General features: G+C 32.5%; 1 protein-coding gene across 2 annotated transcripts; it reads right to left on the bottom strand.

Annotated features, from left to right (window-relative positions):
* pch2 (pachytene checkpoint 2 protein) lies at positions 1 to 27,640 on the bottom strand. 2 transcript variants are annotated; one of them, XM_076498947.1, is made up of 11 exons: positions 27,488 to 27,640; positions 24,541 to 24,700; positions 23,145 to 23,324; positions 11,444 to 11,534; positions 10,931 to 11,067; positions 8,455 to 8,541; positions 7,595 to 7,701; positions 6,304 to 6,457; positions 2,585 to 2,691; positions 2,059 to 2,128; positions 1 to 510 (listed from the first exon to the last, which is right to left on the bottom strand). In XM_076498947.1, exons 1-11 carry the CDS (start codon positions 27,577 to 27,579, stop codon positions 466 to 468), a joined length of 1,230 nt encoding a protein of 409 aa, XP_076355062.1. In that variant the 5' UTR covers positions 27,580 to 27,640; the 3' UTR covers positions 1 to 465. The 2 variants fall into 2 exon arrangements, with proteins under 2 accessions (XP_076355062.1, XP_076355052.1); XM_076498937.1 differs by having other exon boundaries at positions 1 to 525.

The following is a 27,640-nucleotide window of genomic DNA, read 5'->3' on the forward strand; positions in this document are numbered from 1 at the left end:
TAAAATTTTCAAAAATTCCATTTTTATTTAAATAAAAAAGTCATAGATACAAATATCTTATAAACACCATTTCTAGAATTCTTCCCTATCTAGTTACATTTATACAGTTATTTAATATGCCTAAACCAGATAGCCTAAAGGTTTTATTAAACACAGTGGATATTCATAATCCACTTGTGAAAAGATTTTTTAAATTTAATTATAAGGACAATAGTGAACTACCAATGATAAGTTTTATGTTCAAAATTATATGCAACAATAGCCCGAATAAACTGTATAATAGGAACTGTGGCAAATGAAGGAGTGTAGGGGTTATAGGACAAGTTATGAGCAACAGTTTAAGTGTAGGAAATTATTGCTAAATATTTATCATCTTATGGTATTATTATTAAACTCTATTGCTACAGCTACATCACAAGTCTTTACATAAATCTTCTCTGTCCTTGAATTGTTTATGTACGGCCTTCAACAAGGCGCGGGAAGGAAACAACGTAAAGTTGTGACACCTCTCTGGAAAAGTAAGATCTAGATTATTCTTAAAATAAACTTATACCACATTTGGATTATGATTCTGATCATTAATCACCAGAAAGAAAATGTAAATAAGCATGTGACTCTGACAATTGTTAGGGGATTTTTTTTTCCCAAATGTTTGAACACCCTTTATGTTTTGAGTAATTTTGTCAAAAGCAATTCAGTGTGTGAGACATGATTTTACAAGTTTGTCAAATTATGATGTAGTCATCAATAAATTTTAAAAGATCAAATTTTCAAATTCCATTATACATAATACAAGTAAATAGTTACATCCTAGTAGTAAAGGTTAATCCCACTTCATAAAAACAATGTTACAGGTTTTATGCTATTCTTTGATTTCTTAAAGTCCATGGTGAATTCCATCTAACAACACAGCAATTTAAATTGTCACTAGCTTCTGCAAAAAATAAAATCAATCTTAAACTACACATTTTAACAAACTTTTCAAAGAACGTCTATAGCACATATAATTTGGCTTCCAAAACCAAATTTAAACAAACATAATACACAGTATTATATGGATGTGTGGATTTCATAAGTATGGTAAAGAAAATGATAGGATGAACACTGACATCATACTGCAAGGTTTTTACAAGAACTACTGTGGAGTTATATCATGAAAGTTTAAATTAATGTTATATATAAAATTTGGCAATCATAAAGCTCAATGAAAAGTTTTTTAATTTATATGTTTTACATCAAGTTCAAAAATTCTTCAAACCTTGTGGTTTGCAACAAATCACCAATCTCTTGTTACAATCATTAGACTATAACTAATGTTAAAAAGAATTCAATATAATGTGCAAGGTAATTTTGTTGTTTAGTTTTCTGAATTTTTTTCTTCATCACTATGTCTGTGGAACAGCTTATGGTTTGGTTTTTATACATACAAGATGTTAAAATATATGCAACTTGTCATCAATCAGTTTCTTAATGGGTAAGTGTAGAGTTTATGATGATTTTACTGTATTCACACATAATGGTTCTGATCTGGCCTGTTGAAGCTCTGAACCAAATATATAGGTAATAAAACTTATTACCTTTGGTGCCAACATACTTCTGTTTTAACATATACAAACAATTCTTATGAAATGTGAATAACTCTCCGTGTTATACAGTCAGTACAGCTAAAAGTAGTTTTATGACTAAATTAAGTAATTATATAAACTTGATTTTAAAGAAGAAACCCTAAAATTACTTTAATATCTTGCTTAAGGTAAGCTTTATTTAATGATGTATGTATTTATATAAAAATGTATAAAAATCAAAACCAAAAGTTGTTTAACATATGCATCTGTTAGACAGGATATCACCAATACTTTTCGGAGCTATGATCACAAACATTTTCCATTACGAGTTAATGGTAATGACAATACCTGTTAATGGACAATTTATCTCATTTTTTGTTAAGTTTTAGTACAAACATTTTGGCTTTGAGCTGTATAAATTTTATTATTGTCATATATATATTGTGAATTAAATATTAAACAATACTCCATTAAAGAAAATCTGCAAACTTACTTGAATGTATAAAGCATAAGCTAGAAAAGGGAGTTTTCGAAGTGTTCGACCACTTAGTCCTACACTTTTTCTAGATGAAGAAAATCAAATAGTTTGGTTATACTTACATTTCTGTCACTGAAAAAAAGACCAGTTTTGGAATAAAAGGTTAAACCAATGGTTAACTGTATTTGAATGTAAAGACAAGTTTATACAAATATTTATCACAACAATGACAATCAAAGAAGTTTTATTAAAAGGGTTTACATAGATGATTCTAATTCACCAACACAAGGGGGAGGAAGAATAAAACCTTTCAGAGAAATTAAAAGACTGGTAAGATACCTTCAATACATTTTTCATATATTCATAGTATAACAAAATTATCATGAACAAGGAACAGGTTAATATTTTGATGGAAATGACAAATGGTGAATATTTTGGTTAGAAAAACCATTGCCTTTTTTTACCTAACGCCATATTAAACCAAAAATTATAATAAACATATGCAAATCAATAAAGAAAGATTTATAATAAGCAATCTAACCTTGCTACTTGTTGGAGCACATTACTAAGGGATACCATATCAGACATATTCTCATAATTTTGACTTCTAAGAGAAGTTATTGTCTCATCAGGGTAAAGGATTCCAGTCTGGAAAAACAAAAGTAAAACTTTAGTGTCAAAAGTACAATATTCTGTAAATATGGTGAAAAATTGTTGAAATAATTTTATTTGTTACTTTATAATCCAGTGGTTGTTTATTTAAAATCTACCCACCAGTGATTTAACACAGTTTCAAAATAAATTGGCCTTTCTTCAATTATAACAGTTGGTACTGTTTTATAGAGTTTGTCTGCACAAAGTCATACAAAACTCAAACATATGAATATTTAATATACTGAGAAAGCATCTTCCTAATGTTAGTTTACATTTTTTATATTTATTTATAATTGTTGATAGTTCAATAAACAAACAATTACATTGTACCACAAGTTTAAAAGTTAATCCAGCATTTTTCATTGAAAAACAAGTTGGTTAATAGTCATCATGAAGATACACACAAAATCTAACAAAAAAACAAATTTTGAGAGTTTTGTTTTTAGAGTTGGCATTACTATTATCACTTCAAAACATTTAGCAACTTTTAATTTAACATAATAAAGGAGTAGGTTAATGAATGTGACGAGTGGTCAATGAACTGGCCAGATATTATTTAAACTACTAGCCTGAGATTTTGGTACACATTTAAATGTAAAGTAAAACATTGTGACAAGTATTTAATTACATAATACTGTAATATACATGATTATATTTTTTTTCACTAAATATGTCTTAAACTGTAAAATGTAGCATGTTGATTTGTTTAATCATGTCAATAAAATATTTTATTGACTCAAAATTCACCTTAGATAAGTTTTCTGATACTGTCAAACATCGTTGTTGTTGTGTAGTTGGCTTTTAAGAAAAAGTTTTGATGCAAAACGTAACTGTCATAAAAATGACCCAATGCTGTATGAATAATGTGGTTACCAACATCTTGACTGTAGTTTACTTATAACTTTTAAATTGTAGCAGAATGGCTAAACTGCATATATTTCATATCTGCCAGTGCTGAACAAGTTCAAATTGTAATTTTTTTCAGGTTTTATTTCCTTTGTTTTTATCATTTCAGAAAGTTATTTCTGTTTAGACACACACAGCAAGTCCTACCTTCATTTATAGCTCTTAACATACAATGGAAAGTTGAATAAGCAATTAAGATTAGTTCCACATTTAAAGAATTCATTATTATTTGAAAGAAAGCTCTTCATATGTTGTAATGCAAAGTTTTAAAAAACAACACAAAAAACAGGTTTAAGTTGTATATGACATCTGACATTCAATCCATTATGAAAGTATGAGAAATTTTCTAAATGCTTAAAACAACCATTGAATAACAAATGCTTTGTTTTTGACAATTAATAATGTATTACTGTTAATAATATTAACCCATAGAGTAATTTTAGCATTGCTATTATACATAACCCATACATCACAAGAGTTTACAGGACACCAATACATACTAGCAAATACCTCGACAATCAAACACTCCAACAGCTTAAACACAGGCATCTCAGACTGTCTAGCTTATAGAACGAAAAAGATTTTTAATACTCAAGAACCTAAGGAGGAAAAAAACACACAACCACAACTCCTTAACAATGGATACCCAAAACACTTGGTGGATTTAAGGTGTGGAAAGCTGTATCGAATTAAGTGGCACATGCAAGATTAAGCAAAGACTGAATAGGTCAATAAGAGAGGTAAATTTGTTCAGTGATAGTGTGAAAGAGGAAGAAGAAAGGGAAGGATAAAGGCTTGATTATGAAATGAAAACTATCCCACCCCATGTATAAAATCTCATCAAGCTACTTAATACTTTACCTGCAAGCAAAAAAACCTATCGTACCTCTTGAGAAACTAAAATTAAAAAAACGTGTGGGGGGCAAGAAGAAACATTAGTTTCTGATCACCCATGATTTGCTTACAGGCCTCTTTGTAACCTGTAAAATTAAACATCAAAATAACCGTCAAAGATTGGATTATTGAATCACAGAAAGTTACTTATTTGTTTAAAAAAAACACACCAACAAACTTGGTATATGAGAGTACAGCTGATATGGAGATTGACTTTCAGTATACGAGGTCAAATCAAGAAAGATGACTAGCAGTAAGTGTTTGAAGTTAAAACTTTCAATAATAAATTAATCTTACCAGGTGATCAAAAATATCTGCTATTTTAAGAGGTAAAATATTTTTAACCTAAGTGAGTTAATTTGTCATCTCTAAAAAACAAATAGTCAATGGGAAATTATTTTTTCCAAAAATTTTATTATGCAACCTAAAAGGCTAATGGGTTGACTAGATTTTTCTTTCCCAATTATAATATAGAATGTTATATGATCAGAAGATACCCCAAATAGAGTTAAGGTCCTTGTCAGGAAAAGTATTTTTCAACTTATTTATCAGAGTGGCTTTAATTTTGGTTAAACAAATAAGTTTGACAAGGGGATCATTAACATCTGAAGTACACATACTAAAAGTACAAATCTGAGTTGAAAAATACAAGAGATAAAAACCACAAAATTCATAAATTGAGATTTAACAGATTTACCAAAAGAATTATGTTCAGGTGTAATAAGAGAATGTCTTAAGTAATAAGCAAATGCTGAGGACCTGTCATTATTATGCGAGATAAGAGGGAGATATCACACAGAATATACATCACTGTTGAATAGATAGCAGTGTTTACTAGATTACTAGAACTAGTGTTGTTTGTTTCTTTATCAGGAATAGCATAACATTCATGCAACTATAATATCAACTTTGTATAATTTTTAGTGCAGACCAAGGACAGAGCATCAGTAGCACCACCATCTTTAAAAATGTGTGCCACACGTACTACCAAAACTTTGTCTATTACAAAACTGTTCCATTGCTTGAATATTGTATTTAAATAATTACACTATTTCAGCCCACCAACTGCAATTGTGAAAGTTCCCTTAATGCTACTATTAGTCATGTGTGTTTCTTGGAATCATCATTGGCTAATGCTGTAGTCTATTTACAATCACCCCTAAAAATTTTGTTCCTAAGGTAGTGTCTTGGTAAGGAAATAGCAAAACCTCAAGATAGATATATATGTTTAGTTTTTATAGTTCACTTAACCTGCTGTCAAGAAGTTTTATCATATATTACTTCTGAAGTTCTACATTCATGACAATACATTTGAATTTTGTAACATTTGCATTTTCTTTACTGGCATTAATCTGTAATTTATGTTCATGAATGGTCACACTGAATCATGATTAAATTAGTTTTCATAGTTTTCAATATTTTTTTAAGATTTAGAAAAGGTTTACATTATAAACGTTTGTTTCTGTATTTTATTGAAGCACATTCAGGTAAAAAATAGCAGTTTTATTTAAATATATTTTAAGTAAAGTAGAGCCTCAAATGTCATTATAAGGCACCTTCAAAATCCTTCAGCTTTCAAAGACTCCTCCCATTCATATTTGTTTTCTCTCTATAAGAGGTGCAGCTAATTTTGTGGTCCACCATCAGCATATGGTGCCTTCGGTGCAAACTTAACTAGACAATGGTATAAATTTTATTACCAACCATCTGACAAATTATTATTATTCTGCTGCAAAAATGTTACCATTTCACATCTTTGTCCTCATGAAAGCCATTTGGATTTTGTTTTTACAGATAGCTACTCACCCTTTGAAGCTCTTCTATACAAGACTTGTAAATTTGATATATAGCAGGCATGGATGGAAGTCCTATGTACTGCTTTATGTCTGCTCGGTCTACAAAGGCCAAGTCAATTGCTTCCGTGACATTTGAGGTTGTGAGAATAATTACATTAGGGTATCTATCGTTAAATAAAAAATAATCACATTATTGTATGTTACAAAAACAGTTACAAAGTACATTCAATCCTTATCACTGACTTTAAAATTTCAAAAATATGGTATAAGGAAAAACATTAAAAATTTAATTTGACTATTGTTTAGCAACCAAATAAAAGCATAATTTAACATACAAATATACATTTTATTATGATATATACCTGGTACTCAACAATAAAAAATGTGTAAATAAATAATGATAGTAAATCAATCTTTTTGTTTAAGCAATCTTAATATTTCATACACAGGTTTAGTAAAGGAAAGGAACATTGTCGTGCATGCAAATGTTTATCGTTTGAAAACCAAAAGTCCACTACTTTACACTATGTAACAAAATTTTTACTTTTTCTTGTTTCTGGGCAGAAAGTGTTATTTCCTAATTGCTTATGCCTGAAGTAAATGGAAAAGACCTATTTTTCTCTTCAAACTTTGCTTTTGTGACTTGGGAACATATAACAAAAACATGATGAGAGACAATATTTGAGGGCTGATACATGAAAGTGATTTACATTACAGTCGCAAATCTTGAAAAACTACTCACTTATAAACAGTTTTGTATAGTTTTAGTATAAATACATGTAAATCTTGATTCATACAGTTTTATTCAGACCTTATGTAAATGAAAATGTGTAAATTTGCCTGTTTTTACATAGAAAATAGGTTAATTTCTAAATTTCATTATCCAGGTCACAAAAGCAAAGTTTGAAGGGAATAATGGCCATTTTCTGTATTTTTACAACATAAGCAATTAAGAAATAACACATACTATCCAGGAACAAAATTTGTGTTACACAGTGTTATTCTTCTCAAACCTTAAGGAAGACAAAAACACAGACAAATACATATTATAACTTTGTGGTCATTACATGATTATCATAAATTCAATATACCTATATATGTTACAATTTAAACTAAGCTTACTGGTGCACGAGACCATTTTTTAAAAGTGGAAACTATAATTTACAAGAGAATGAAGTAATGTATTTGTTTCTGGGTGAATCATAAGGTTTGTGTGTTTTAGTTTCATCTTTAAGAAAAACTTATAAAACTATCTATTCAGATTACATATAGTGAGAGGCCTTTAGCACTTATATCCTCACCTCCTAATATGGTCAATTTGATTTAGCAGCGCATTCACAACTCTGATGGCATCAGATGGTTCAGTTCCACCAAAGGAAGCTTTTCTAGCATGAGCCAAACTTTCTACCTTAACAAACAAAAAGTAAAAATCAATATATAAATGAACATTATTATAAAATTAAGTCTCAGTAATAAAGCATCTACACAGAAGATGTGTTAATTACTAGTTTTACAAACAAAACGATTATCTTAACTTAAAAATGTGAGCTGCATGTACATTACAAAATTTCTGATAAAGCTTTATCCTTTATCATGTTCAATTTCAAGTTGCAAGACATTCTGACGTGATAACAATAATGTCAACTCTAAAAACAAAACTGAAAAAGATTGTTTTTCGTTAGATTTTCTGCATAGTTTCATGAGGAATATTTGTATTAGCCTTTCTATATTTTATTACAGAAATTATATGCAAACCAAAGAATATTAGTTCCACAGCCTTACAATATCATGCCCTTTCAAAGAAAAAAGTTAAATTAAAATACTCACCTATAAACATTAATGTTATTGTGAAAAGGTACAAAATTTAGTTTATTTCACAGTTATACTAAAAACATTTCTGCTATGAGAAAGAAATGAGCAAAATTCAATCATTCAATATATGTACTTACAAAACAATTTAATATGTAAAATTAAATGTGGTTGTTAATAGTTGCCTTTATTAACAACAGCTGTTAAGATTTATAGCCATTTTTATTTAGATGTCTTAAATTAAAAAAAAGAAACAGAGCAGCATAGGTAGTTTCCCAAAAATATGTCAATTTTCTGTATTTCTTATGGATCAATAAAACAAACCAAAATATCAAAAATATACAAAACTCACTTCATCAATCAAAACAAAAACAAGTGCTTCTGGATCATCTATAAGCTCTTGAATTTTTGTAAACATTTTCATCACCAGTTTACCACTCTAAATAAAAAAAAATACATTGAAGTTATAACAAATGACTAATACATTACAATCAATTGAACAGATATTTTAAGGCTATTTTACACTAGAGCTGGGCAATTTAATATATTACCTATGAGCAGCAATTATATTAATTAGTGTGATAATTAAAATAAAATTATGATTTCACCACTTAATCAAAACTAGTATTTCCAATTATTTGTATAAACAATTAAATTAAAATCCAGTTACATCAATTGTCACAAAAACAATCAACTCATTCAAATTAGTATTTCTGTTTATGGTTATTCCAACAACCCAAGTAATCAAAATATTATATTTGTTATTAAGTGCAAGGCTACATACTGAATTACCTTTGCTCTTCCCAATTTTAGCTTTATATGTTACTCTTTTCTACACCAAGTTTGTTCAACGTTTTTTTTTTGTGTGTATGTGGGAAGAATGATTTGATCATATTGGGATGGATTCCCATTGCCACCAAACTTGCTCATCCTGTCTTGCTATGGTAAAACTACTATGGCTATCTGCTGCCACAGTCACTAAGTTTGAACTGCTGGCTAGAGAAAAGGCAACTGACTATTAGCATCTACCATCAACAGTTCTTTTCCAACTGCTGATAAGACAGAAAGCATCTGATAAGTATAGCAATACTCACTGTCAACTTTTTTTTGCTTGTACATAATAAAGTTTGTGGAATACTGTACTAACTGTTCAATAGTAATCATTTAACTGAACAGCAGACACCAGGTAGAAAAACAAAGCTAAACTCGTGCATTGCAAAAAAACATTGTTGAATTATAAATATATTGTAGATCATGATCTTTCTAGAAAGATCAAAACTAGTGATTGTCTTGGGTTGTTAAAATTATACCACTAGGATACTGACTGTGATTAAATGTTTACGTTTCTAAAGTTCTAATACAAAGTGTATGGGTTTGAAAATTTTTCTTGCTCATGTGAGATTTTCTGAGAACTTGATCATTCAAACCAGTTTCCTCTAGCCTTCTACATGCTAATATTCACAAGTTGTGCAACCAAGTTTTGATCCCAATTTTAACGCAATATTATACTTCTGAAGAACAGAGTATAACCTTTTCTATAAAATTTCTCTAGACAGCAAATGAAAATTAATACATATTGTACTTTTTATTTTAATCATACATGTTCCATCTGTTAAAGATTTACTAACCTGTTTTAAAACAGTTTCTGAAATTAAAAGAGGAGGAGGTTAGATATTTTTATACTAAACCTATAAATTAACTGGAATCTACAATACAAGTACTTATTTATATTTATGATTTTTTTAAAGAGTATACACATTATACTTGATTCAAATTTAGTAAGGCCAATAAAAAAAATAAATACTGATATATACATTTCTGTTGTAAGCATAAATGAAACACAAATGACTTCACCAAAGTCTTAGACAATGATTTAAAATTATGTAAAAAATATTTACAACATACAGGAAATAGTTTGTTCTCATAAAACACATATAACTCTTGGGCAGTGTAGTGAGTGTTGGTATAATAAACTTAAAATAAAGATGTAGTGTGGGATCACCTAGCTTAAACTCAATGACATAAAATTCATCATGAACATAAAAATATTGATTAAATTATGAACTTAAACCATCCTGAAATAAGCTATTTTCTGTTATATCACCAGTGTTTTAAATAAAACACAAACCCTTTTTATTCAATATAGATCCTAATTTTAAAAAAATCAACAAATATTTTTCCAGTTTTGTTATCTATTTCATTTATACTTCCAGTACACAGACTAAATAACAATATTAGGCTATACTTTTATTGCTAAGCAACATGGCATAAAAGCCATTGCGAAAGTGGCCTTTCCAAATATATTAGAAGCTATTAATCTGAGTTTTACCAATAATTACTCTATGAATGCATCATGAATTCAGTACGTGAATGATCTTAATTTTGATTAGCTCACAAAGAAATTTACTCTCTTGACTACACTTTCCTGCCTATTTGTTGGTCAAGTTTGATTTTGCAAAATTTATTTATTTCAGTTTGCTGGGAAATATGAGGTTAAGGTAAACTATGGAGTGAGATTGTCATACATGCTTCTCATTTTAGATGGGCTGCATGCAAATTACGATTTAAACATCACCCATGTGTATATATATATATACAATTCTAAATATTATAACAGTCCTTAAAGACACAACATTCCAGAAACATAATCATTCTTTTTAAACTTCAACTGCAATACCTAAATCATATTTTGTAACATTTCTATGAAACACTATAATGAGATATATGAATTTAATCACAAAACTTGTTCAATGCTCAACTGCATACTAGATAATGCTATAATATGTTCATCAACTTCTCACAAATCATAAAAGACAATAACAAAATACCTCAGAAAACCACTTGGAAAACAAACTGTGACTATTGATTTCAATTAGTTGCCCATAACAATACTTCTTATTGAGTCTGATGGTAATTTTCTGTGCTAGGGCTTTGCAGAGAGATGTTTTCCCAGTCCCTGGGGGACCTAAAAAATTAATTTAAATACGAAAAATTATTCATACCATAAGAGAAGAATGATACTATTTTACATAAAAGCAAGTAAACTCAAAATTCAAATATTTCAATTTTTTTGAAATCGTGTATATTCCAAATATTATTATTATTTGTGTATAACATTAGAACAGTGTAGAATTACTAACATATAGTATACACAACAACAACATGCTTAAATAACCCTAAAATGCTATCAGTTAATAACTATTCTTTTATAGAGCCATACAAACATATCTCTATCAGACAAGTACAAATTAATGTTTCTTGTATTGTAGAGAATCTAGAGGTCAGGAAGCTTTCATTAGATTATCATATAAAGTCTAGATGTGAATAAACTTGTTACATACCATGGAGTAAGACTACCCTGTTCCATGTTATAACATTGGGGTTCACATTCTTTTCTGAGAACAACAAAGTTGTTGTAACAAAGTTCAGCAACTAATAAAAAGAAAATCCACTGATCAAAGTTAGGAAACTTTCAGAATGAAAAGTAACATCAAATAGAAAATTAACCTAAATATAAATCACTTAAGTGTAGAAAATAAATACATATGGCATTGGATCCACTTAAATAAATGTCTGTATTTGCCATCTTGTACATTGTTGTTTCTGTCTGAGCATTCATCTGTCTCCAGTTTAAAACTCCCACTATCCCAAGCTGTGTTTAGAAACCTGCACATGGAGGCAAAGCTCAACATTCACTTTTAATATGATGTGAAAAGTATAAATAATGTTGACGACAAATTTTATTTCACAAGTAGGATATTCTACACTATCATTCACATTTCACAATGTGATATAACTTAAAGAATAATGAGTTTCCAGAAGACAGTAGAAATGGAGTCTGTATCTGTGGCTTCATCATGCACACATAGCAAGTTAATCAACTAGTAATTCATGAATAAAATTAAAGATTTTGAAACAAAAGCCAAAGAAAATTAAAACCTAAGTTTTGTTAACAAATGCAAATCTTACCAAATTGAACTTATATGAGAAATTTGAACATGTTTGATCTATACAAAGCCAAGAGAAACAATGAAGTTACCATGAGTGCAAGTGCAAAGAAAGATTAATTATCTATAGAGGTTGTGTTGTCATTCTGTTGGTGTAAGGCTGCTGCCACAGGATAAAATTATACAGCGGTATTGTTCATGTTAGACCTGTGAATTTAGGTAGGAGTTAGCTCAAAGATAGTGGCATGCAAGTCTGAGAGACGTACGAGGAAAATCGCATTTCAGTGTGAAGAGGTGAGTTACCTCTTAGAAATGTAAGACAATGATATAATGTTGTACCCTTTTTAAATGTATAGCTTACAAGTTATTTAATAGTGATAGATTTTTGAAGTGGTTTTTTTTATATAAAACTTGTTGGAACTGAAAAAAAGATAGAGTAACGAGGTTTAAACTATATGGGTTACAGTCAGGAGTTTCAAGGGTAAAACTTTAATTGGAAATTTTAATAGGCTATCTGATCAGAAAGATGATATGAATGAGCAATTTCATAACAAGAGCAGCATTGTAAATAAAACAATACTGATTCAGTTATCATGAAAACACATACAGTAATTAGGATCGTATGTAATTAAGTATTGAAAATTAGGTTTAATGTTTGCTGAATGTTTAGAAGAATAAAAAAATATGGTATTTTAGTTTCAAATTTTCATTTTTGAAGTCATGAGACAAAATTTATCATTAATGATTTGGAATAACAAACAATAAAGGATGATATGGAGAAGACTTAGGAATTTTGTTTTAAATAAGATATTTTAAATTCAAAACAGACATGTTCCTAGAAAAAAGAGAGACTATAGACCTAAATAAGAAATTCAAAGATAAACACCAACATCACTTGTGATTTGAATGATGGAAGAAAACAGAGAAAGGGTTTGGATTTGGTGTTCTTATTTTTCTAAAAGAACTTAATAAAGTTCCACATAAAGTTTTAATTGAGCTGGTAGCAGATAATGAAAAAGTATCTAAATAAATTGTAGGGTCAGGGTGTTAATATAGATGGGAATTCAAGTAACATTAAACATGAAGGAAAAAACTTAGCATAGGGATAGATAAGTCACTCAAACCATCACTCTGTTGCTGTTAGTAAAACTAATATGATTTTATGGTGTATTTATAGAAATACTGGTTACAAGTCCAAGATGTAATTATCTCTTTATATAAATCATTGATTTGGCTTCACTCGGAATATTGTGTACAGTCTAATCTCACAACTACCATTATTTCATGAATGGAATGTTTGTCTCAGGAAGATAGGGTAAGATCTTTTGTTTCATATTTTCTTGAAAAAAGAAGGATAAGAGGTAATCTTATTGAGATTAATAAAATTATCCAGGGAGTTGATATAATACAGGTTTTGTTTTGTTTTGAAATCTGGTGATAACCACATAAAAAGTAAATTTAGGATTTTTCTAATAGGGTGATTAGTTTATGGAATGAGTTGCCATTGGCAATTGTGGAGGCCAGTGCTCTGATTGATTGATTGATTTAGTGTTTTATGACACAAAGCAGCTAGGCTATCTGCGCCAAACGTCCAGTAAAAATGTAAAATTAAAGTATATGTAGTAAAATACATAAAAAGAAATGAAGGTAAAACAAAACATCACTGAAAAACAGAAAAAGCATAAAACCAATGTTGACACCTAGTCTACAATGTTAAGAGAGAAAGCAGAGTAAGAGAATTTGTAAAGGACTTTCTCTAGCAAAATGGTAATGATCATAACCTGCCAGGAAGACTAACAGGTAAGTACAAGAACCACCGTCAGTCACCTGAAGTTGGTCTTTCCAGTCCTGGTTCTGGGTTACGTGTCATTATGGCCAGTACCAAAAGGTAAAGTAATAAAAGTTAAAAGACATGCAGCAAAATTGTAATAACAACTCGCCAGGACGACTAACGGGTAGTTCAAATAGCAGCGTTAGTCAACTGAAGTTGGCCTTTCCAGTCCTGGTGTCGAGTTATTTAATGTTCTGGCCATTTTCCAATTTCAAATTGAACTAGAGAGATTGAGTCTCTGAAAATGGAATCACAATTAAAAAGGTGTAATGAATAAATATCAAACACTTAAATGAGGTTAAAAAGATTAATGGCCATTAAAAAACTAAAAACTTTATCAAGGTGGACAGTGTCACTATCACCAATAACACTGTCCAATGTTACAGATAGACCCTGGGACAGAACATGTTTAAAATAGTGCTGTCGTTGAGAGTCGTAACGATGGCAGGAAAGTAAAATTTGGCTTACAGTGACTTGATTGTTACACAAACTATACACTGATGCATCAGATCCAGATAAAAGAAAATGATGAGTTAAAAAACTGTGACCAATGTGTAGTCTAGTTAGAACAACTTCCTCCTTCCAAACCCTACGGAAGCTAAAGCCCAATATAGGGTTTTATTTGAAAAAGCTTGTTGTCGCGTTGCTCACTCCAAGTGGACTGCCAGCTGGCATGGAGCCAAGCCTTGAATACAGGACCATTGTCCATGTACGGAATAGGCACAGTGGTGATAGTGCCAGAGCAGATAGATTTAGCTGCCGTGTCTGCAAGCTCATTCCCACGAATACCAACGTGGCCTGGTATCCAGAAAAACTGGATAGAAGTAAATGTTAATGAGAAATGGGCCAGTTGGTTTTGAATATCAGCGAGAACAGGGCGTGAGCCAACGTGAAGTGATTCCAAGGCCAGTAGAGAACTAAGCGAGTCAGTATAAATAGTGCTGTCGGAGTACTGCTCAGCTTCAATATGATTTAGGGCAAGAGATATGGTGTACAGTTCAGCAGTGAACACACAGGCTGTGGAGGGGATTCTGCATGCAACCACCAAACCACAACAAACAATGGCAGAGCCCACAGTCACCTGATTTCAAACAATCTGTATAAAGAGAAATGGAAGGATAGTTTGAAAGATGTTCAGCAAATAGCAGACAGTATTTCCAATCATGAGTATCTGCTTTTCTCAGATGGCTTAAAGATAGGTCACATTTGGAGACTGAAAAAGCCATGGTGGGATGTGCTGACCAGTGGATACAGCAACGTTATCCAAGGACAGACCCAATTCATCTGATTGTGCCTGTATTCAAAGGGCAGAAGGAACAATGGCAGATCATCTACTCTGAAAAAGTATGGCCCACTGAGGAAGGAAAATAATCCCAGGTGGGATGCTCTGGTAAGGAACAAAGTTTCAAAGAATATAGTAAAGACAGTTGCAAACGGCAAAGGTGCAGAGAAGGTTCATGAGATTCTACGTATAAGCTTTGAACTGTGGAGGTGTGGAAAACCCCAGTGCAGAGTCGAAGTCCTTGATGATGAGGCCAGTGCTCTACAGAAGATTAATAAGGGAATCAATAAATTCAGAAAAATAAGAGGTTGGTTTAAAAGTATTAGTTTTACCTTTTCTTTTACTCAGTGATGAATGTACAAAGACAGTTTGAAGGACCAAGTGGTCTCCTTGTCCACATGTTAAATGCTAAAGCTTTTACATGAAATATAAGCTCAACTCATATAGAAGTGCATTGATGACAACTTTGGTTGGTTGCCTTTATTGATGCAAAACAAATAGGCTATCTGCTCCAAACAAGTAAAGTGAATATAAATAAAATTATTAAAATCCATAAAAAGGAATCATGTTCAAACAAAGTCCAATTTTTGAATTAAAAACTTGTATAGAGTTTAAATAGCCAATGGCCCTTAAAAATGTAAAAACACAACTGAGGTGGACATAATCACCATCACCAATGACACTATCAAAAGTCAATAGTGAAGCCATGGTAAACATGTCTAAAATGGTGTCGTTGTAATGGCGGCATGACAGTAAAATGTGGGCTGTTGTGACTTGAGTGCCACATAGACCATACATTAGAGCATCAGTCCCAGATAAAAGAAAATGATAAGTTAAAAAACTGTGACCAATGCATAGCCTACTTAGGACAATTTCCTCCTTCCAATACCTACAGAAGCAAGATAGCCAGAGAACAATAGAAGGTTTTATAAGGAAAAGCTTGTTATCACATTACTCACTCCAAGTCGACTGCCAACAGGCACAAAGCCAAGCCTTGAATACAGGATTGTAGTCCATGTATGGGGAAGGCGTTGCTGTGATAATACCAGAAAAGACAGATTTAGCTGAGATGTCAGTGAACTTACTCCTCCAAATACCAACATGGCCTTGTATCCAGAAAAACTGGATAGAAGATGGTGATATAGAGAAATGGGACAGTCAGTTTTGATTATCAACAACAACAGGGTGAGAACTGACATGAAGCAATTCCAAAACTAATAGAGAGCTAAGTGAGTCGGTATAAATAAAACAATTAATGTACTGCATAGCTTCTACGTGATCCAGGCCAAGAGAAATGACATATAATTTGGCACTAAACACAAAAACTGTGGAGGGAATTCTGTGTGCAACCATTGACCTACAACAAACCATGGTAGAGCTCACAGAGTCACCTGATTTTGAACCATCCATATAAATGGAAATAGAAAGATGGTTCAAAAGATGTTTGACAAATACAGGGCAGTACTTCCAACTGGGAGTATTCACCTTCTTCAGATGACTCAAAGAAAGGTCACATCTAGGGATGGTAATAAGCCATGGTGGGATGGGATGACCAGTGGATACAGCAATATTATACAAGGACAGACCCAATTCATCCGACTGCGCCTGGATACAAAGGCCAAAAGGAACAATGGCAGACCATCTGTTCTGAAAAAGCATGGCTCACTGAGGAAGGAAAACACAATCCCAATTGGGATGCTGTAGTAAGGATTAAAGTTTTGAAGCATATAGTAAAGACAGTTGCAAATGGTGGAGGTGTAGAGAGGGCTCATGAGACTCAGTGTATAAACTCTGGACTGGAGAAGTGCAGAAGTTCCTGATGGTTAACAGGATCCAACATCTTCAAGGCCAAGGTCCTGACAGAGCCATAGACGAGAAACCCATAGTCTGGTATTGATTGAACGAGGTGGAAGAGAGGACACAGAGAATGTTCAGTGCCCTTGTACATTTGACATGTAGCTACTTGATGTGTGGAATAAAAGTCAGCTTGTCCATTACACAACCTGTCATTTGTGTACAAAGAAAACTGCCAATGAGTGACTGCACTCCCACTGTGGCAGTGGAACAGAGTGCAGCAGCATATGTCTTAGATGGAGTGGGGTAAAATAACTTCCAAGCCTCTGGGCAGGAAATATTGTTAAAAGTTTTCAAGTATTGCACCTCTTTCCTCTGTCCACTTAGGGCAAGAAATAGAGTAAGAAGTGTGTGAACCACTCCAATTAATACAAGGTGGTTCCAGTTCACACTTGTGGGCATAGTGGTCTTTGCCACCACAATGAGCACATGTAAAGAACCACAATACAATGTTTTTGAGTGACTAAACTGCTGACACCAGAAACATTGGAGAGGGTTGGGAATGTATGGCCGTACCTTACAGTTCAAATGGCCTGCTTTGACTGTGACAGGAGGATGTGGTGATGTAAACATCAACATCAGAACATTAGTAGGCATCATAATTCCATCTTTCTGAGCAGAGAATGAGTGCACTGCAGAAATGGCTAGAGAAACCAATGAGGATCTCAAACTTGAAATTATTCTTTAAATCCCTCTCAACTATAACTCCTCTGAAAGAATTCAAATTTGCATGTGAAGTAACCTCAATGGGTATATCCCCAATGGCCCTCAATTTCAAGAGGTTGGTTGGTTGGTTGATTTGGTGTTTTATGGCACAAAGCAACTAGGCTATCTGCACCAAACATCCAGTAAAAATGTAAAAATAAATTAAATGTAGTAAAATACATAAAAGGAAATGAAGGTAAAACAAAACATCATTGAAAAACAGAAAAAGCATAAAACCAATGTTGACACCTAGTCTACAATGTTAAGAGAGAAAGCAGAGTAAGAGAAGTTGTAAAGGACTTTCTCTAGCAAAATGGTAATGATCATAACCTGCCAGGAAGACTAACAGGTAAGTACAAGAACCACCGTCAGTCACCTGAAGTTGGTCTTTCCAGTCCTGGTTCTGGGTTACGTGTCATTATGGCCAGTACCAAAAGGTAAAGTAATAAAAGTGTTAAAAGACATGCAGCAAAATTGTAATAACAACTCGCCAGGACGACTAACGGGTAGTTCAAACAGCAGCGTTAGTCAACTGAAGTTGGCCTTTCCAGTCCTGGTGTCGAGTTATTTAATGTTCTGGCCATTTTCCAATTTCAAATTGAACTAAAGAGATTGAGTCTCTGAAAATGGAATTACAATTAAAAAGGTGTAATGAATAAATATCAAACACTTAAATGAGGTTAAAAAGATTAATGGCCATTAAAAAACTAAAAACTTTATCAAGGTGGACAGTGTCACTATCACCAATAACACTGTCCAATGTTACGGACACACCCTGGGACAGAACATGTTTAAAATAGTGCTGTCGTTGGGAGTCGTAACGATGGCAGGAAAGTAAAATGTGGCTTACAGTGACTTGAGTGTTTCACAAACTATACACTGATGCATCAGATCCAGATAAAAGAAAACGATGAGTTAAAAAACTGTGACCAATGTGTAGTCTAGTTAGAACAACTTCCTCCTACCAAACCCTACGGAAGCTAAAGCCCAATATAGGGTTTTATTTGAAAAAGCTTGTTGTCGCGTTGCTCACTCCAAGTGGACTGCCAGCTGCCATGGAGCCAAGCCTTGAATACAGGACCATAGTCCCTGTACAGAATAGGCATAGTGGCGATAGTGCCAGAGCAGATAGATTTAACTGCCATGTCTGCAAGCGCATTCCTGCGAATACCACAACGAGCACATGTCAGGGAACCACGACAGGACGTCTTTGAGTAGCCGAACCTCTGACATTGGAAACATCGAAGAGGGTTTGGAATGTACGGCCGTACCCAGCAAATTAGATAGCCTGCCTTGATGGTAGATGGCACGTGGTGATGTAAATGTCAAAACGAGGATATTTGTTGGTACTGTAACTCCGTCTTTGCGAGTGGAGATGCGCATCACTGCAAAAACTCCTTCAGTGGAGAGACCAGCGAGAATCTCTGACTCGGGGACATTCTTCAAATCCCTCTAAACAATAACTTCTCGTGATGAATTCAAGGTAGCATGAAGGGTAACCTCAATAGGTACATCCCCAATTGCCTTTGAATTCAAGAGGAGTTCACTGTGTTGGGATGTGGATGTTTCAACCAATATGTCTCCAGATCGAAGCTTCTTTACTGACTTTGAAGAACCAGCAAGGCCCTCTAGTCCCTTCTGAATAAAAAAGGGGGACATTTGCCCTGAAGGTTTTTCTGAAAGAGAATGTAATATAAGAAAATGGGGTTCAGGTGTTACAGATGTTGAAGATTGCTGCTCAGAGTCTTCAAGAGATGGTCGTTTACCTAATGACTGTTTTTCACTATTTTATTTAAATTTTTTGTTGGAGGATCCATAGGAAAAAAGAAAAATTTTGGTACCCACTGACCCTACCCACCATGGAGCCCTACGAGGGGATGCACTACAATGTCATGCAAGGACATTGCAGCAACGCCAGGGTTTCATGAGCACTATACCCAAACACCAGCATCAGACACAATGTCCACAACACCCATTGAGAACTTCCAACACTGGTACTTGGTTGACTCTAGCCCAAGTGGACCAGCCGATTGACCCAAGGGGGGCAACCCAAAAGCTGCCTGTCTACAGGAATTCAAGGCCAGAGTGGTGTGTTAGGGTTGGACCCTTCAACCACCAGGATCCTCTCCTCCCCTTCACGGGTCGCCACGCACGGCAAAATCGTGGGTGGATGTTTAGATCCCAAAGGAGGTAAACTGAAAGAACAGAACCTTCCCTAGGAGGTCCCCTCACCACGTACAGGAATCCACACTGAGGGGCTACAACATTAAGAGAAAAACTACAGTAATAGAAGTTGCAAAGGACTTTCCATAGCATAATTGTAATTATCATAACTCACCAGGAAAATTAACAGTTAAGTACAAAATCACTGTAAGTCACTTAAAGTTGGCCTTTCCTGTCCTGGTTCCGAGTTATTTGATGTTATGGCCATTTTCAAAAAGTAAAGTAATAAAAGTTTTAAAAGATGTGTAGCAAAATTTTAATAATAACTCACCAGGATGACTAACAGGTAGATCAAACAGCAGTGTTAGTCACCTGAAGTTGGCCTTTCCAATCCTGGTTTTGAGTTATTTAATGTTATGGCCATTTTCTAATTTCAAATTGAACTAGATGGACTGTGATTCTTAAAAGGAAACCACATTAATGACGGTTTAATGTATAAATTAAAAAACTTAAATAGCATTAAAAAGATTAATGGCCTTTAAAAAACTAAAACCTTTACTAAGGTGGATAGTGTCACCGTCACCAATGACACTGTCTAACATCATGGACAAAACTAGGGACAGAACATGTCTGCATCATAATTCAATCTTTGCAAGTGGAGATGCATCTCATTGCAGAAACTCCTTGAGTGGAGAAACCAGTGAGAATCTAACTTGGTGATGTTCTTCAAATCCCTCTCAACAATAACTTGTCCTGATGAATTCAAAGTAGCATTAGGTATAACCTCAACAGGTGTATCCTGAATTTCCTTTGAATGCAAGAGGAGTTCACTGTATTGAGATGTGGATGTTTCAACAATATTTCACCAGATTAAAGTTTCTTTACTGACTTTGGTGAGCCAGCAAGTTCTTCTAGTCCCTTCTGAATGAAAAAGGGAGATATTTGCCCTAAAGGTTTGTCTGAAAGAGAATGTAGTACAAGAAAATGAAATATAACAGGTGTTACAAATGTTAAAGATTGCTGTTCAGAATCTTCAAGACGTGGTCATTTACCTATGGAATGTTTTTTCACAACTTTATTGAAGTTTTTATTTGGAGAATCCATAATAAAAAAAAGGAATATTTTGGTGCCCACTGACCCCACCCACCATGGAGCTCTACAAGGGGATGCATTACAATGCCAAACAAGGTCACTGCAGCAATGCCAGGGTTTCATGAGCACTATACCCAAACACCAGCATCAGATACAATGCCCACAACACCTGTTAAGAACTTCCACCATTGGTACTTGCTTTACCCTAGGGGGCCACCCCAAGGCCTCCTGTCTACAGGAATTCGAGGCCAAAGTGGTGTGTTAGGGTTGGACCTCTCAACCACCAGGATACTCTCTTCCCCTTCATGAGTTGCCACACATGGCAAACACATGGGTGGATGTTTAGATCACAGAGGAGGTAAACTGAAAGAACAGAACCTTCCCTGGGAGGTCCCCTCACCATGTACAGAAATCTACACTGAGGTGCAATTTCAAGAGGAGTTTGGTATGTTGTGGTGAAGATGTTATCACCAAAATGTCTCCAGAGTGTAACTTCTTTACTGACTTGGGAAGGCCAGCAAGCCCCTATAGTCCCTTTTGAATAAAAAGGGAGACAGATAAGAAATGGATAATCAGAAACCAAGATACAAAATCTGACTGTACAACAGGGTCATCCATGCATGATAGTTTTCCAATAATCTATTTGTTTTCTTTTATTTATTTTTTCATGACTGGTGGTATTCATAATAAAGGCAATACATTTCAGTGTCCACTGACCCCACCAACCATAAAGCCCTACAAGGAGATGCACTACAATGCTAAACAAGGACATTCCAGCAACACCAGATTTTTGTGAGCACTATACCCAAACACCAACATCAGATACAATGTCCATTGTATCTGGTAAGAACATCCAATGCTGATTCTCGATGGCCCCTAGCTAAAGTGTACCAGCCACTCCAAGGCCAAAGTGGTGTGTTAGGGTTGGACTCCTCAACCACCAGGATTCTCTCCCCCCCTTCACAAGTCACCATGAATAACAAACACATGGGTGGATATTTGGATCCAATAAGAAGTAAACTGGAAGTACAGAACCTTCTTTGAGAGTTCCCCTCACCATGTACAGGAATCCATCTCGAAGGAACAACTATGCAGAATAAATACATAGGTGTGCAGCCTAAAACCAAAGAAATCTGTAAGCTGCACGGAGTTAGATCAAGTTTTCAAACAATGCAACCTGGAGGTATTTCAGGCAGGCAATATTTTACTCATATGAAACACTGACATACCTGTAGCAATGATGATGATTCTCTTGTGCTATTGTCAGAAAGAAGCCAGCCGTAGGTTGAATCTATAAAGATGCAGATCAGCCATGGTGACTGCCTTATGCATTTGTCAACAACTGTCTTGTGTTGTCACAAACCAGCCAAAGGTTTCAACAAAGATATACCATAATGACTATACATATTTACTAATTGTTATTTTTGCTTCCATTTAGATAACTTATCTAAATGAGAAGTTAATAAAACTCAGTACAATAAATTATAACTAACAGTTAATATTTTGTAAAAAATAAACTGGTCAAAAATACAAACATTTTACCAAATACCAGTAACCTTCTTGAGGAAGTTTTTTGTTTAAACTGCTTGATGGGTTCCTGTGCAACGGGCAAGCATTTAACCTAACAAAAATGAAGTAAATAGATTTATATCACATATCTTTAATCACTTCAGTTAAACATTTTTGTGAATAGATATTAAAGTGCCAACTGTATTACTTTTATTCATTCTTTATTGTAGTAAATAATTTCTGTAGTAATATTTTTATCCTTGAATCTTCTCCCAGCCATGCACCCAGTTTCAGAACCACTGGTCTATAAGATGCTCTTAAAAGTTGTAATCTATGTGTAACTCTGTGTAAGATATGCAATGTACCAATAAGACTTCTGCTTCATTTAATGGAGTGTTGAAATGAAATGAAAATACAGTGAAAATATTTCACAACACGATAATTTTTTGAAGAAAAATCCACAAATTCTTATGGTATCCATATGAAATTGTTTTATGAGTATTCCTTTCCTGCAGAGATGTCCTTGATATAATTGTACAAAACACTTTTAAAAAGTTTTTATACTTAATAAATGATCTCTCTGTTTAAATGAAAATGTATACATTTTTTATACACTCCTGTATGCATCATAAACTAAACCACAAATTTATATGACAAACCTGTGATTTGATGTCAGTATCATAAATAAGACTTTCCCAGAGCCCATGAAAGTCTCTACATGGAAGAATCCAATGATCTGCAGCAGAGAGTTCTTCTGACTCCAGGTCTTCATTCTGTGGACCATCTGAATTTAAGCGATACACATAATAGCATTTGTGCACATCATGCATATTACATTCCTGAAAAATTAAACAAACCAATCACAAAAATAATTAATTTTGTTTATAACAAAGCTACTTGACCAATACGCTTTACAACAATATAAAGTACTTTATCAATCTGCCTTTTAATGATGGAATTTTATATATACAACAATTATTATTTGTTGTGTATATGTAAAGTCATACTAAGAAGTTCTAACTGACCTTAGGTATTTCATATAAAGAAAAAAATAACTTAAGCTCAAGAACAAGGTCATATGTATTTCAATCATTTCATTTCTACTACTACTACAGGAGTGATTTGCTACTTATACTCCTAGACTTGTAATGGGTAATAGAGAACACACTTTTATGTTTGTTCCACAGACAAATGAAGAATATAGGCTACATGGATAATAAATGCTTAAATCAAAAGAACCATGTATAGAGAAATCAAAGTTTAATGACAGATATGTATGAGTGCAGACTAAAATTACAGTGAATGTCTGATGTAAAACAATATGCTGAGCATAAAATAAACTGAAAAATATGTGTGTGTGACTAAAAGAGAAAACTATCTGAAGAGTGTGGTTAAACAGATGTGATTAAAATAGAAAACTATCTGAATAGTGTGGTTAAACAGAAGGAAAAAAAAGATCTACAACCATAATTCCCATCCTGTGTCACAATTTCAAAGTTTAAGCCACAAAAAATGGTCAATGTGATTGTAGTTTTCCTTCTATGTAACTTCACTTCTCACATCACATTTTCATCTTTCAATTACATATAATTACCTTTGATAACTATGTTTTTACCTCTTTTCCTGTCAATATTCAAATGATTTTAAGTATAATTTTCGGCTTAGAACCTCCATTCATTATTAAACATTGATATTGCTGTACACACATGCATATATATATATATATACACACACACAAAGTAAAAATGAACTAATCACAAACTTGATATAGAAATTATTTAATGCAAATAGCATTATCCATGTGACCTTGTCCCATATTTATTAGTATTCTAAAGAACAAATTTAAAACTATATTGTCTGTATCAGGTCACTCCTGAAGAAGTTGTAGAAAAACAAATGCTGACTGAAATAATTTTGTGATGAAGTTTACAGTTGTTTTTTCACCATACAAAACACTCATGCCCCTGTACTCTTATTAATCTAATAAATTATTTAAAATTCAATATTTTAAAATTTTCATTCCAACTGTTTTATACAACTTAGGTTTTTCTTTACCTTATTTTCCCAAGAACGTTCATTACCATCACAGATAGAAATGCTTTCAATGTTTTCTCTTTCTTCATGCCTTTCAAAATCTGTGATGTTTACCTCAGTAATGTCTGTTACATTAAGAATTCGTTTAGCTTGTTGGAGAGCATACTCATCAGTCCATGTACTGTAAAAGAAATAAATATAAACACTACACACATGGAATAAAATGTTGTAGAAAACATTTAAAGGACAGAGAATCAGTTGTGTTCTGTTTAAATTACTATTTAATGTAATGTACTAAGAAAAGGGTGGCTTAATTGAGAAGAACAAATATAACTGTACTTGAGAACACCACCAAGATCCTTTAAAATGCTGGAATTTAATTCTTAAACTTTATGTTCCTTGCCTAATAATAAAAAAGTAAACACCAACATTTCGTACAATATATTTTACTAACTGCAAAACCCACAAAATACTACAAATTTCATATGTCTACACTCTTTTAATTTTATTCAACTATGGTATAAATTTTATACAACTGTACCCAGTTTGTGACTTTTGCTTGAATTGTAACAGTAGTTTAAGGTTATACAATTCACAATTTAAAACAAAAATCTTGACATTAAAAAACCTTTTGATAGAAAAACATCATTGTATACCAACGTCAAGCACATTTCAAATGCATAAAATAAATTTAGGTTTAATAAAAGCATATGGCTTGTCTTAAAAATTAAAAAAATCTGGAATAATTATACCATAATATACAGAAAATATTGATCAAATTCAATAAATATATTATTAGGCATTCTACAATTTAATAATCCTTAAATAAATCACAATGCAAATTGCTTTACATGGCTTTTAAAATCATTTTTACTTTAAATGTTTCATGTGAAATGTTGAACTAATAAATTTCAGGGTTTATAATAAAAAAATTTAATTTTTGTTCTTTGTTGGATTATTTTTAAAAATTATTGATACATCACATTATACAAAAATATAAATATAAATGAAGGGTAGTATCAACAGCATAAAACATGCTGAACGAAAATCCTAAGACACTTTTAAATATTCATAAAGATAGGTAATACAACAGAAAAAATAAACAATAAGATTGCTTTTAAAATATATAAACATAGTCATACAGGATTTAATAAAAAAATTACCACAGATGAATACAACAATTCATTTTCTGGAGGATGGGTTTGTAGGGAAAGTCTTGAAAGACCTAATGATCCCTTGCCCTCTGTATGTTGTTTCTCAAATACAACCAGTTTTAAATCATAACTTATATCAAAATGATAAAAATATACTTTTCATGCCAATGATACTTGGAGGTTTATTTATGTAACTTAACAAAATAACAGCAATTGATTTAAATGTGCTCCAACAAAACTTAAAAAAAGCAATACCTCGTTTGGAAAGCTGTCCCATAAATTACAAGAGATAAATAAGTATGCCTATAAATAAAACTGAAATATAAACATAATATTAGCTTCTTTAGGTCATGTTGAAATCTTACCAGTTTTAAAAAATAAAATTACTACAGAAGCTTTCAAACATTCTGGTGGCCTATAAATAGATCAGATTATCTCTTGATCTGTGCTTCAGCCAAATAATTTGCAACTAATCAATAAATTCACCCTTGATCCTCCAGATATTCAGCACCTTTTATGCAAACTCTTGTAAAGATGTTATTTCTACCACTTTAAATGACAATTTGCTTCATATATTTACCATGCTATTAGAGGAGTAAGACTGTCTCAGGTGGAGATGCATCCAACTTTTCAAAATATTTCAAGGTATATACATGATAGAGTATAAAAGTGACCATAGGTTTGCATACATTTTAAAGCAGTCACATTGTCAATTCAATAAAATGTGAAAAGCATACAGTCAGACTTAAGAAAAATGAACAACCTGTACATGTGTGAAATGTATATTTATATTACAAAGTGGCAGATTAAATATTCTTTACAATATCATAACAGGTGGCAATATGCTCAGTATTTAAATATATAAGTCAAATTGCAAGCATACTGTGAGTAATCACTACTCTATCTAGAGAAAATTAAAATAGGAATTCAAAGATTTAATACATGAGAACTTATGTTGTTCAATAATCCAATGTTTTTATCAGTTGAGTTTCTTAAGTATTTCACCACCTGTAACAGTATAAGTATAAAAATCCCTCATGCCAGATTTAACAGTTTTAGCCAACAAATTTACAGTTTTCTTATTCCTTATATGATTGTAAGTGTGTAGTAGATATAGTTATTTCTATAGACTTTACTATGTCTTTTCACCAACAAATTTTATTTTTTTTTTAACAATCATGCATGGACAAAAACAAGTTTATGTGTACTACTCAAGAACTTTTTTTTTTACACTGTCACATTCCTGAATTCTAAACTTCATATCTGGTATCACCACACTTTGTTCTTCTTCACTGAATACACGAATCTTGAATTTCAATTTATAAAAAAATTAATAATCTGGAATCAGAATAGAAATACTCTAATTTGTAATTAACATTAATATGCACAGATTTATCATGTAGATAAAATGTGAATAACTGGGTATTATTATTTAATAGTACTAATATTAATTACAGAGTTTTAAAAATCATGAGCTGTAATACTAATAGCAGTACAAACTTTTGACAAAATCTTTTTTTCCCATTGGGATACTTTTACTTGCTAAAGTTTTTTTTTCATTTATTTTAACGCAGTTAATACGTTTCGTATTGCATACAAAATTACTTGATGATTAACTTATGGTTACGTTAAATTTTTACGTAAGTTGTAACAGTAACACACCAGTGGCAGCAACACTTATTTAATATGCTATAGGTATAGCGCACTTGAAGCAATCGCCAAAATGACATATTTACTTTAATAGAATAATACTGGAAGCTTGAATAAACATTTAACATATGAAACATTTAAAAACCATATATACAAAACTAAACCTGTTAGATTTCAAAATAATTTCAACATGAAGAGTTGACTGCACTTTCATTTCTTCTGATACATATTCAAACACTTCAGAATCACCCGCCATGTTCACACTAACGCTACCTATTATATGCCAATTTCTTCGCTGTAACTTTATAGTGAGTAAA

This window comes from Tachypleus tridentatus, chromosome 1, assembly GCF_004210375.1.
Source record: "Tachypleus tridentatus isolate NWPU-2018 chromosome 1, ASM421037v1, whole genome shotgun sequence".
Classification (NCBI taxonomy): domain Eukaryota; kingdom Metazoa; phylum Arthropoda; class Merostomata; order Xiphosura; family Limulidae; genus Tachypleus; species Tachypleus tridentatus.